This window comes from Anolis carolinensis, chromosome 1, assembly GCF_035594765.1.
Source record: "Anolis carolinensis isolate JA03-04 chromosome 1, rAnoCar3.1.pri, whole genome shotgun sequence".
Taxonomy (NCBI): domain Eukaryota; kingdom Metazoa; phylum Chordata; class Lepidosauria; order Squamata; family Dactyloidae; genus Anolis; species Anolis carolinensis.
This window is the reverse complement of record NC_085841.1, coordinates 123,210,498-123,224,420: the sequence shown is the minus strand read 5'-3', so window position 1 is coordinate 123,224,420 and position 13,923 is coordinate 123,210,498. Positions and strand designations below refer to the sequence as shown.

General features: G+C 38.6%; 1 protein-coding gene across 47 annotated transcripts in view; it reads left to right on the top strand.

Moving 5' to 3' along the window:
- rims1 (regulating synaptic membrane exocytosis 1) overlaps positions 1 to 13,923 on the top strand; it is a 333,818-nt gene that overhangs the window by 142,538 nt on the left and 177,357 nt on the right. For 46 of the 47 annotated variants that reach the window (XM_062981928.1, XM_062981722.1, XM_062981731.1 and 43 more), the window contains one exon: positions 12,846 to 13,186. In XM_062981928.1, the coding sequence (XP_062837998.1) occupies positions 12,846 to 13,186 (341 nt within the window). Of the gene's footprint in view, positions 1 to 9,231; positions 9,306 to 12,845; positions 13,187 to 13,923 lie in introns of those variants that run through there. The other variant, XM_062981867.1, reaches the window with a different exon arrangement.

The window sequence follows — 13,923 nt, the reverse complement described above, 5'->3', positions numbered from 1 at the left end:
TACAAATTATAAATTATTTTGAATACAAGTGGTTACTTTCTCTTTATAGTTGCTTTTCTTTGAATAGCCATACATTTAGCAGAATTTGCTTCTGGCCTACTAAAATAGGAACCTATGAAAATGTGTTCATTGGTTTGAAAGGAGGTGTCATTCAGGAATTAATTGCACTTCAGGATTGCACATTGGCCTCCTAAAATCTGCTATTTGTTTAAGACATATCTTTTATGGTTTTGCTATAGAATCATAGTGTTAGAAGAGACCTTGTGGGTCATCCAGTCCAACCCTTCACCAAGAAGCAGGAAAATCACATTCAAAGCACCCCAATAGATGGTCATCCAGCCTCTGTTTAAAAGCCTCCAAAGAAGGAGCCTCCACCACTGCCCGGGGGAGAGAGTTCCACTGCCGAACAGCTCTCACAGTGAGGAAGTTCTTCCTGATGTTCAGGTGGAATCTCCTTTCCTGTAGTTTGAAGCTGTTGTTCAACGTCCTAGTCTCCAGGGCAGCAGAAAACAAGCTTGCTCCCTCCTCCCTATGACTTCCCCTCACATATTTATACATGGCTATCATGTCTCCTCTCAGCCTTTTCTTCTGCAAGCTAAACATGCCCAGCTTTTTAAGTCACTCTTCATAGGGCTTGTTCTCCAGACCCTTAATCATTTTAGTTGCCCTCCTCTGGACACATTCCAGCTTGTCAACATCTCCCTTCAATTGCGGTGCTCAAAATTGGACACAGTATTCCAGGTGTGGTCTGACCAAGGCAGAATAGAGGGGTAGCATGACTTCCCTGGACCTGGACACTATACTCCTATTTATGCAGGAAAAAATCCTGTTTATTTAGCTGCCGCATCACATTGTTGGCGCATGATTAACTTTTTGTCCATGAGGACTCCAAGATCATTTTCACACGTACTGCTGTCGAGCCAGGCATGGTCCCCCATTCTGTATCTTTGCATTTAATTTTTTTTTTTGCCTAAGTGGAGTATCTTGCATTTGTCCCTGTTGAACTTCATTTTGTTAATTTTGGCCCATCTTGCTAATCCGTTAAGATCGTTTTGAATTCTGTCCCTGGCTTCTGGAGTATTAGCTATCACTTCCAATTTGGTGTCATGCCTTCTAACCCTTCATAAGTCATTAATAAAGATGTTGGACAGAACCATGTCCAGGACGAAACCCTGTGGCACTCCACTTGTCACTTCTTTACAGGATGAAGAGGAAGCACTGGTGAGCATCCTTTGGGTTTGTTCACTTAACCAATTACAGATTCACTTAATCGTGGTTTTGCCTAGCCCACGTGTGACTACTTTGTTTGCCAGAAGGTCATGGGCGACCTTGTCGAAGGCCTTACTGAAATCCAGATATGCTACATCCATGGCGTTCCCTTTATCAATTTGCTTTACAATGTGTTTTCTTGTTAATAGCCTGTCTCTCAAATTTATTTATAAAATCCAGCTAACCATATACTCTGAGGCAACATTAACAAGTTCTATAAGCAGTACAGATCCTATAAACATTGCAAGCTCAGCTTGGCAGTGCTACATAACTGGAAATTGAAGAAGAAAACAACATTATTTGCTTTGACTACCATTTATCTTTGGGCTGATCCTCCTTGATGTAGACACCAGAGAGTATGTATTTGAGCAGGGTTAGACAACGTGTTGTCTACTGTTTTTCTGCAGCCTCGAGTGTATTCTTTGAGTCTTTCCAAATCTTGTCTCTCCCATGCCTAAAAGATTGGGAAGCAAGCAAGAAAATACAGATATGTCTCTGTTAACAAAATAGATGTGCCCCTGGGTGTTAGATCTTTAATTTTAAAAAAAATGGTACCAGAGGCAGAAATAATATGGAAAGCATAGGGTTAGGTTCCACCACAAAAAAAAAACCCAACAACAACCCCCCCCCCCCAAATTTCAGCAACCTTTTTATTCAAAGCTAACAGGGGACTGAAACAACTAAGTCAGGTTGCACAAGTAAATAAATAAAAAGGCCTTACACAAGTAAATGAAAAACCTTCTGAACTTCCTAGAAACTACTTGAGAGGATCATTTCTCAGCAGCCTCCATTCACAATTTTGGTGGTCAATTTTCAATGCTTTAAAAAAAATCTATGGGTACCTGGCAAGGCAGACTTATCTGTTTTCCCCCTTTTCTCTGTTCTGCTGTTCATGTATGCTGAGTATGGCATTCTGGAGGCAATTGCTGTTTAGCATGCCTGTTATAAGCAGTCACATGTAGCTTCAGTAGGCTAGAGAAGAATCCTACTTTTCCCAGCTCAAGCTGTATTGCACTGACATTTGGCTCCAAAACCCCCATGAATATCAGAATCTATTATCACCAATGAGTACCTGGTGCTCTAGGCTATATTTCAGAGGAAGGAACTGGAAAAAATACTTCTGAGTTTTCCTTGCCTAAGAAAATCCAACAAAATTCATGAGGCTGCCAGAAATCAACCAAAGACTTGAAGGTATACATACATATACACAAGCCTTGCCACCATGGCCAGGTGCACTGGAAGTGACATTATGCTAACAGTGACTATTTTTGGATAAATCAATGGGGATTGGGTCGGTTTGGTGGAAGGCAAAATGCAGAACATTTCTAGTACCTGAATTTGTGTAATTTTATGTGGTTTTGCATGGTTTTTCGATGGAATATCACAATCCTTTTACAAAAATTATTGATGGGGTCCAAAAGGTGTGTTTCAGGGGCTGCATGGGCCATTTTTTCCTTATTCTGGCTAAGTTAGAGGTATTTTGAAATATGTGGCATGAGGCTTACAATTCTTGGCTCTAAGGTTTTCCATAACGGATGACTCAAATACAGTCCTGATCTTGAATTGCACAGCTTAGGTTCAGGACTATATCTGCAGCATCCTATTCATCTAATCTCAAAAGTTAGGAGTCAGCATTATAGTGTTATTGCTGGGGTTGTAGTACTTTGATAATTTCATTCTGAAAGGAAGTAAAGCATAATTTTAGCAATTTTTTTCCCCCTGCAAGAAAAGCATTGCAAACTATACAGTTTGCAAGGACTATTCACAGTTCAGAAATTAGTCTGCCCAAAATTCACCATGCAGTATTTTGTGAAGAAAACAGTATTTTCTGTGCAGGAAGTATCTTATAAATAAGTAAAGCTCAATGTAGTATGAACTGGCATGTGAATGATATTCTTCATTGCTGTGTTTGTAAAACTTTTGAGAGTGAGAAAATGTAAATGCATTAGTCTCTAACCTTGCTGCTGGGTGAGGTTTTTATTTTTCAATGCAAGAATAGACAGCGCCTTACTGCCAGAGTCATAAACTGCTGAGTTATGAATATTTAGGTATAAGCTATTTGTGCTTCTTTTGATTTCACCAAGCTGAGGTTGGCTTACTTTCAAATACACTGAATTAACTACCTTGTTGATCTGGTTTTTAGGAGACAGAATACCTCATCATGCGTTTTAGACTGATGCAAAGCAAAAGTACACCAGAGTTAAATACTACAAATTATATAAAGCAGACATCACTGTTCCTAATGAGATAGCTAATGCATTCTTTTCCCAGTGTTCATTTAAAAATACTCATGAATGGAGTGGGGACAAAGTTTTATGGTTAGACCTTTTTGTAAGCAAGATCAAAATATGAACACAGAAGAAGTGTTTGATCTGGTGAATGGAAATGTAATGAGAGAAAGAAGGTCAGAGGAAAATTTCCATGGCAAAAGTCACATTTCCACCCAACTGCTCATTAGCAAGAACACTCAGACATACAAAAAGAACTGAAGCAATGAATACAGACTTGGAGATTTATTCCTAGCTGTATTGGAAACTGTCCTGGGTTCAAAAGTCATGCCTAGTCTAGATATTGACAAGATAGAAACTGGGACAGGAGGTAGATCATATAATTTTTTTTAAAAAAAAATCCACTAAGTATTGGCACAGTTTCCAAGCATTTTGTTGTATAGTGGTCTTATCAATGAGCTGTGCAAATCAACCAATTTATTTTGGACTAGCTTGAGTATTCAGCAGTGCCTGGATTATTTGAAAAAGGCATTGGTTGTTTTGGGTTGTTAGATAATATCCTTTAGTGAATTAGTAACAGTATTTATTAGAAAAAAAGCCAGTTTTCGATTTCATTTGTTATGAATTCTCCCATTAGAAAATACATAACAATGTGGGTGAACTACAATTCCCATAATCATGGGTGAATTCTTCACAAACCAAGCCTGTATGCACAGCTGGCCATGTTGGGTCTGTGTGCAAAGTTTGGTCCAGATCCCATGTTGCCTGGGTTCAGTGCTCTCTGGATGAGGGAAAACTACAACTCCCAAAATCAAGATCACTTCCCACAAACCCCTATAGTATGTTCATTTGGTCATGAGGCTTATCTGTGCCAAGTTTGGTCCCCGTCCATTGTTGGTGGGGGTCACCTACCTTCTCTGGAAGGTGAACTATAACTCCCCAAATCAAGGTCTATTACCACTACCTCTGCAGTATGATCAGTTGGTCATAGGGCTTCTCTGTGCCAAGTTTGGTCCCAATCCATTGTTGGTGAGGGTCACAGTACCAGTGAAGGTACTGCAAGTCCCATTATCTGTGCAAGTTTGGTCCAGATCCATTGTTGGTTGGGTTAACAGCTTTCTGGATGTAGGTGAAGTACAACTCTTCTAAATCATGGTGAATTCTCCTCAATTGTCTTGTTCAGGTGCTGATCAATTCCTCTGTTAACTGTGTGCCATAGGAAAGGGTAGGAAAGGGTTAAGGGAGAGGCAGTGGGCGGGGTCATGCAAATTAAGGAACCCTGGAATGTCCATTCTGGAGAAAAAACAGAACATCTAGGATGAAATTGTCCCCGCACGAAATCTTTCAATTGTGTGTGGGGCAAAACGGTGTTTGTGGAGGACACTGGCAGGGTTTGGGCTACATGTTCATGGTGCTCACTATAACCTGCATGTTAGTGGAAGGCCATTGATATCTCCTACTCAGTGGGAACTACAGCTGTTTGTGGAAGTGGGAGGCTATCTGTGTAAGAGGACACCTTCTCCACATACACACATACACAGTTTCACTTCTATTATATGCATAGATAATATAGTGGGCCCTTGGTACCTCCCAGTGGATACCAAAATCCATGGATGCTCAAGTCCCATTATATACAATGGAATAGTTGCCTTTTGGAATTAAAAAATATATATTTTCAAGCCAGGACTGGTTGAATCTGTGGATAGAGAATCTATGGATAAAGAGAGATGAATGGTGCATGATAGTTAATTCTAAGGTTAAAATGTTAAAACTAAAAAGTAGTGGAGACAATTGGGAAGAGATTACTTTTGTGCATCCAGTTTGGAACTGCATTGGCCAAATAATACAGTTTCAAACTATGCTATATGGCAGTGTAGATCCAGCATCACTTCTAAATACAATGTTCCCTCACTACTTCGCGGTTCACTTTTTGCAGATTCGCTGTTTTGTGTTTTTTCAATAAAATCTAAAAATTATAAATCATAAAAAATTACAATTTACAGCCTAAGGAAAGTGAAGCCAAAGGGAGAGAAAAGGAGCCCAAGCGGCAACAGGAGGTGATTTATCAACAGACGATTGGTTGATAAAGACTTAAAATAGTGTATAACTACTAAAATAATGTATAAATATTAAAATAAATATAGTGTCCCTACTTCGTGGATTTTCACTTATTGCGGGTGGTCCTGGAACCTAATCCCAGTGATAAATGAGGAAACACTGTAAAAGTACATAGATTTGTCTTGTTGAACTATAATTTATCAACAAAAAGGGGTCACATATTGAAGTTAGAAACATTTTCCCCACATTATTCTTTTGAGGTTAAGAGGCAATTACTACTAGTGTGACAAGGTTTCACAGTTGTGAGTTTCCCTAGAATTAAGATAGTTGGTTCACTGTATGTATAATGGAGACCACAGTATTGAGCTCCTGTCCAGTATGTTTTCACACTGTGCTTATTTCCAATTCCATTGCAGTATGTCACTTTCACCTTTGGACTTGTAGAATATTAAGGCACACAGTGAAAGGTATGATCTTAATATAGTCACTCACACAGTCACACATAGAAAACAAATGGACTTCATAGTTGTGGTTTCTATGAAGCAATTGTGAGATCCATTTCTATCATGAGTTTACATATCTTTTTTTTAAAAAAAGTGTTTTGCTTTTGCTTAAGTGCAATTGCACCAATAAAGTTAATAATAATGTGCAAACAGTAGGACCACACTGTCTCTCTGGAAACAAGCACTTAATAAGCTGATATCAGACAAGTTGGAAGCCAGAGGAAATTCGTTCATAAAATGATGAATTAAGTGGCTGCCTTTCCATAGTCTGGTGGCCAGGAGAAGTAGGATGGGGAGATCTTTGTGGATTGAAGTCTGTGATCCTAAGTATACCTTGTAAAATTGAATGGAGCCTACTTTTGAAAATGTATACCTGTTGGTTAGGCATTGGGCATTTGGGGATGCCAAGTATGAGGAACCATAGTTTCGGTGCAGTCTGTTTGATTCCAGAAAAGCATTTTCTGTATTGTTGTTGATTCAGTCTAATAATTGCTACTTCATACAACCACCTCACTATATATTGGCTGTGGGCACTAGGTTAGCTCATAGAGCATGTAGTTCAGTTATTAAGGATTTCATCACACTGGAGCAGTGATGGCAAACCTTTTAGAAACCGAGTGCCCAAACCAGGGCTGGGGGGGGCACTCCGGGAGGGGGGTGTTGGGGGGTGACAAGCTGGGAAGGTGGTGCTCATACTGTATTCCAGTGGAGTTAATTGCCAGTCAGATTAGTTTTAGGACCTGAGGCTTCCAGTCCAAAACCTGAGTCCCAGGAACAGGCTCTGCTCATGTCATTAGGTTTGATGGATTAAGTATCAATCACAGTTGCTAATAGTCATATGAATTTTTCCTGTTAATAAATTAAAGAAGAGATCTTAACCAGAGGATGTCTTTGAGGTTATGGAGATTATTGCATCTGATTTACAAAGGGAGGTGGGATTTTTTTTTTAAACATATACCGTAGCTTAATGCAGAGGGTGAAGCCTGACATCACTACAACTGGGAGAGAAGGAAGAAGCTAATTACATACATAAATCTCTTAGAGACTCTTTTCACATTGCAGCAGCAAGTCAATTTAGCCAGGCAATCTGTAGCAAGCAACTGCTCTAGTAGATGAACTGGAGATTTGAATGCAACTCTTTTCTTTTTGCCCAGAGCATAGCCCACCAAACCTGGAGAATGTTCCCTTCATCTGCTTTTAGGAGATGATCCAAAAATTTGGGCAATTCTGGACTCAGTCCTGAGATCTGCATATCCTATTAGGATTGGAACAAGTAGAGGGAGTTTTGGGGTGCTAGGCTGAGGAAAAGCAATTCAGATGTTCTGTGCACACATATAGTGCCCACATCTTTAAGATATTGAAGACATTCACATTATCTTACTATTAATGTTTGCCAAGCTTGGTGTTTCCCCAATCACAGAAGAGCACAACCAGAGGAACTCTCAGCCATTCTTTTTTTACTATTAGATATCTGTCCTCTTTGATTTTCCTTTCATTTATTCCAGTCTGAAGTTACTGAGCATGGGTGACCATATCTTGACATATTTCCAAAAAAAAAAAAAAGGCATTATCTTTAATAGCCTAGAAACTGCATTTTTTTGGGGGGGGGGAGAGAAATATTGTTTTCAAACTGTGTGTGTAATTGTAAGCTAGCCCCACTGGCCTGAAAGGCGTGGTCCAACACTGGATATATCACCTGCTGTTGGAAATTGTGTTGATTGGCATTTCAAAGCTAGCTGAGAGATGGTTTAATCTCATTAACAGATAAAATTCCTTTTAAAAAAAGAAAAAAATGGGAAACGTTCCTTTCCCCTAGATGAATGTTTTCATCAAATCACAGCACATCAGCAGAGGCTCAGAACATGATTTTAGGATTTATTTTTAAGTCTCAGCTATCAATATTTTTTAGCCTCACACAGATGTGAGAATAGCTGTAAAATGAAAGTATAAATCTGGCTTTTGTCTTGTCCAAATCATATATGAATGCAGAAGTATGTAAAATGTGAACTACTTAAAATGGAAAGGATACAGCTAAACTTCACTTTTGCTTTGGTGATGTTGGCTGGAATCCTTTAAGGGAGTTGTGTCTTCATATATGGATTTGCGCATTCTGGAATTAGAACTGGGAAGTTTTGTAATGCCCATATTTTCTAGACCACAGATTCTAAAACTTTTTCCACTTACGACCCCTATCTGCCTGATAATTTTTTATGTGACCCTGGTATCTAGATATATAACAGGTATAAAAACCAAACATGTACTGATCATATATCTGCATTTGCTTTTAATGTAATGTAATCTTTGGGTTTAGATAGTCTGGTTTAGGGTTGGAAGGCTTATATGTGCATTAGGTGTTTGGCAATACACAAAGCTCATTCACTTGTACTTTCAGGGTAGTTATGAATAAAGAAGTCTATTTTATATCAACCAACCATTATTTCCTAGTGTGAAGTCAAACTAGGAAATCATGCTTACCAATTTTAATCATAGTGGTTGACTTTCCCTGTCTGGAATGAATAGGAAAAATGTGATTAACTGAAAGCTTTCATTTTGCTCACTCATGTGGGGGAAGAATCCAAAGCACATCTGCACACTGTCAGAAGACTTATTTCTAACTTGATTCATTAAACTGAGATGTAATTGTCTAGTGCTCATATTAATTTGCATGACACACACACAGTTCTTGATCCAAGGTTTCTGAAGTTAGGAGAAAGTCATACTGGGCTGTTGCACAAAAACAGGAACAAGGACTCTTTCATCCTTAGGAAAAGCATTGACAGATTCCATTCCCTTAAATTCCACAAAAGCCCGACCAACTCAAACATCTTAGTGTTGGAGACCTCTGCTATCTCCCATCTCATTTCCAGAAGCATGGGGTGACAAGAAATTCTAGGCACCCCATGCTTCTGGAAATGAGATGGAAGATAGCAGAGGCAAGATGGTGTAATTAGTCAGGGAGGGTGGAGGTTGTAATCCAATACATCTGAGAACCTGCATGATCCCCATTGGCACAATGGATTCCTGTTGTTGACCAGTAGAAATGAGAAGTAGTTTAGGGATAATCTTCATCCATTCTTATTCATGTAGGAAGTGCTTAAAATTTCAGGAATGTGTATGCTAAGTTAATGCCACATAGTATGGCTTTGTAATATCAATGCAAGTATTTTAAAGTTTTGCTTTCATGTTGTGTTAGTACAGGAATAATGTCTCTGCTGGCTATGGACCACTGTTGGAAGGGCCAGAGACAGTAAGTGTGAGGTTTATATGTGGATGTGAATGAAACACTCCAAGATTGTTCACATGAGGGCATGCATGGAGTCCTTTTACCGTCCTAAAGCATGTTTCCACTGCCTTAAAGTTTCCATGTGGACCTGCACAAGGAATCTTTAACCCATGCAAAATACGTTCCCATGTGCTTGATTTCTTTCCTTTCTAGCAGAATAGATGTACCATGCTGGCATAATCAGACTTAGCTGTGTGATGTGGGAAAGCACAGTAAGAGCTTTACACAATGTAACAATGAACATAACATGATAAACACTGATAGTAATTTTCCTGTAAACACTTCACATGGCCAGATGTGTATGTGATTGATATAGATAGGCTATATGGAGACATACTCCAGAAAAGATTGGATTTAAAATGTATTTATAACAATCTAATGCTGTATTTAATGAATTAGACATTTCTGCAAATCGTCATGCTTTGAAATCTACAGTCTTTCCTCAAATTCCTGGTAAAATGCATGCAGATCTAGAAGTCATATTAAAGGGCTGAAATCCTTCATCAGTGTGTTTGTTGGTTGCCTAACATCTGTGGATTGTTAAAATAAGTTATTACACAGACCTGCTTTAGTTTAGATTAGTTTGGACCATGGCCCAGTATTTTCAATCAGGATATAATTCCTGCATGCTGCTAGATTGCTTGCTCCACATACTTCCCTGCAAAATATTTGTCCGTAAGCAGCTTTCTCACTGAAACTGTTATATCACTTCAAGGGTTGTCTGCTTTTCTCAGCCATTTTGGGGAAGGGCTTTTGTCTGTGCCCACCCTCACTCCCACCTCTTTGAACCGAATATAGCACAAGGCTAACCCAGCGTGCGCTAACTAAGCCCTGGAGAGAATCCTAAACCGAGATGCTAGTATAGCCTTCATGTGAGTACAATGCAGATTTCCTTCGTGTATACTTTTTTACTGTGTGTATGTGTGAGTGTGTAAATTCTCTAGCTTATTGCTCTAAACAGCGGGCAACTTTCAGACAAAGATTTTTGAACTTGTTTGTGTATATTTACATCCGATGCCTACTCTGGCTGTTTTGGATGTATAGCAAATATCTGCAGTAAAAATTGTGAAAGTACATAAAAACAAAGGTAGAAATACTTCATTTTCAAGGATGTGCTTTCCCCCATAAGTTCCATTATACATAACATCTGTCACTATTATACCAGAAATTATATAACAAATGCACTGCATAAAGATTATATCTTATTTGATGTTAATTGTTTAAATAGACTTGGACTTGGACTTATGAACCATTTTTGAGTTTTATTCAGTCTACCAGATGGGCCCTAGGAACATTTATTCTGGCTTTCTAATTTTGATTGGAAAAGAATCAGGAAACATTGCTCACCATCAGCAAACTTGGAAACTTTGGGATATCATTATGCAAAGGTCTGCTTAGAAGTTACATCTCTTTCACAAAAATCAGTGGTAAAACTCTTAATATTTTAACCAAGCTAGGCAATATGTGTAATATTTTGTTCTGGGCCATTAGATTTCCCAGATGTAATTATAATATTATTTCTTGGATAAAGCTGTCTGTTGAAACACACGTACAGTACACAGCAAGACACAGGATTTGTCTAGTAATTGTTTGCTGGTAGACTTTCAGTTTGATTTTAAATGAACATTTAGATAGTGCTGCTCTGTGTTTTCATTTGTTTGTTTTGCTAAACTCCAGAAATGTTTAATTCTTCCAGTGCATTTCAGTCAGACAAAAGAAAGAAAGGAAACCATAATCAGGAATGGTTTTCATTGCTTCCTGTTGCTGATGCTATCCTTATAATTCTACTGACACTTATCTTTTGCTTTTTAAAAATTGAATCATACCTGTTTGTTTTGCTGCTTGTATATGTGTTTGATGAGATTCCATGATTATTTTTGGCAATGAAACTAATTAACTTCCTCATAATAAATACTTGCTTCTTTTGTCTAAATATGGGGGAAATAACCTCTTCTTCTGTCAATGGATAACTACATTTGATTTTTATGCACACAATTTAAATGCTTAATTCAGCACTAATACCTGGCACAGCCCTCAATCAAAAAATGCTTATATGTACTTAACTCGTATATATACCTTTTTATTTGCCATATTTTGCTAACTTCTTGAACCTGTTTACATTTATTACAAAACAAGCACTTTTTGTTTTCAATTAGACTTAGATTTAAGTAAATGTGCACAGGATTCCTATGTAACTTTTTTATGCATTATCTGTTGCACTGCATGACTGGCTGCCTTGATCCCTGCATAATCCTTAGGACCATCATCTGGCTTTATGTTGCTGTTATCCAGTGTTATGGGAGGAATTTATATTTTGAAATACCTAGTAGTAATAGCTCAGGAATGCTTGCTTGTATACAGACCTTCAGAAAGAATATAAACATTTATGGAAAATGAGTATTTGATCTTCTTAAATGCTTTTATAATAAATCGGCCTTTCATTTTATTTCCCTACAATGATGTTTCCATGTACTGATTCAAAACTACCATTTTGGCACATTACACTGGGACATATAATGGTAGCATAATAAACATAAATGATGACTTGGTATACAGTATATGTGATTGACTGGAAGGATAACAAAGCCATCGACTGTACATGCTTAGTTCTTCAATATCCATTAATAAATGGGAGATAAATTCTGGCTTGAAAACTATTACCCATGGTTCCGATTCACCTTACATTTCACACATGGACACTGCTTTGTTATTCTCATCATTAAAACTGTGTTTGATGATTTTTAAATAAACAATCCTACTATTTCATTAATCTTTTTTGATGTGGGCAGAGTCAGAGTCAGTGCTACCAAAAATTACTTGTATCGTTTCTACATTTATTATGTTTTCACTCCACTCTTATCCAAGCAGTTCAGGTAATATAGGTCCCAACTACACTGCAAACTGAATGCAGTTCAGTACAGTGAAACCGCATTATGAAACTGTATTGTATGGCACTTTAGAAGGGGCCATAGTCTGCCTTATACTATGTCAGACTGTTTGATCTTCTAGACCTGTAACGTTTGGGTCTGGCTCTGAAAAGATCTGGCAACATCTCCCCATGGTCCCCTTTTCATCATCTGGTGCCTTATTATCAGTAAAGACTGAGCCTGGTGCTTTTTCCAGGGAAAGCTTATGCTACACCACAATTGAGCGATGGCCCCTGCCTTTCCCCCCATTGTAATAGACAGATTACAATGAGGGTGCATCTACACCAGAATTGATGCAGTTTAGCAAAAGGCAGTGGTTATTTACTTTGTTGCTAAGGCAATTGCTGCCTTCCATTTGTTGTTAATTAGTACAACACACTATCAGGAATACTTATGAAACAAACGTTTGGTGCATACCAGCTTGCAGTATGTTTGGCTCCCCTGAGTAAGGATAGCACACTCCCCACTAGCATGTTATGAGCATGAGCACCAATACACATCTTGCTAAGAGGATTTTGTTCTTCATCTAAGCCTTTCAGCAACTGTAAAATAGTTAGACTATTATTTTTCTTTGTAGGTTATGTGGGTATGCAACCTATGTCGAAAGCAACAAGAGATCCTGACGAAATCTGGAGCATGGTTCTTTGGAAGTGGTCCACAACAGCCCCCCAGTCAGGATGGAACGCTGAGTGACACTGCCACGGGTGGCAGTTCAGAGTCGCCTAGAGAAAAGAAGGCACGGCTTCAAGAGCGGTCGCGGTCCCAAACACCCTTAAGCACAGCAGCCGCCACTTCCCAGGAATTCTCCTCCGGTGTGCAAACTGACAGAAGAAAAGGCACAGAGGCATCACAGCAAGCTATGGGCCTGGAACAGAAGCAAACTTCGTCAAGGTCTAGAAGTGAACCCCCAAGAGAGAGGTAATGCCGAACCCTGGCAAGAATTGGAGATATAACACTAAACAGTGGAAGGTTCACTATCAATGTAAAAGCTCTAAGTATGGTTTCTTTAAATGGGAGTGGAATGCACTAACTACTGCAGCACTGTATAGTTGGTGTAGAGGAGAGTAACAGGAAGGCCCCCCCCCCCTAAAACGGTTCACTCCACACAACTTCATTTCCAATAACAACACTTTACATTTATTTTAATAGCTGCTTTCTCACCAAGATGTGGAGGTGGAGGAAAGAAAGGAAAAACAGAGAAGATGTCAGAAATTGGAATGAGAGTATAGTCACTAAGCTTGGAATGAATATTTTACAAATGACATTACCTGGTCCAGTTTATATTTGGGGGGCTGTGAATACATGCCAGTGTTATTTTTTTTAATAAAGTAATTATGGGTACTATTATTAATTTCCCTAAGCCAAAAAAATTGATTTTTTTTGTATTGCACTGTGATATCAGGGTCACCATTTTTGTTTTGCTTATGAGTAATGTGATCAAGCAACTGACAGCAGCATCAATCTCTCAACCAGTGGTAGCCATAGCTTTTTGTGGGCAGTCATGCAAAATACACTCACTAACCTTTTACTTTGCTTGTACAACAGGATTAAGTTAGTAAGACCTGAACTATATTCATGTGCTCACACATAGCATGTCAGAGATAATTTCCAACCTTGCTTTCTATTTGACATGTTTTCTATTTGTGGATATGGGT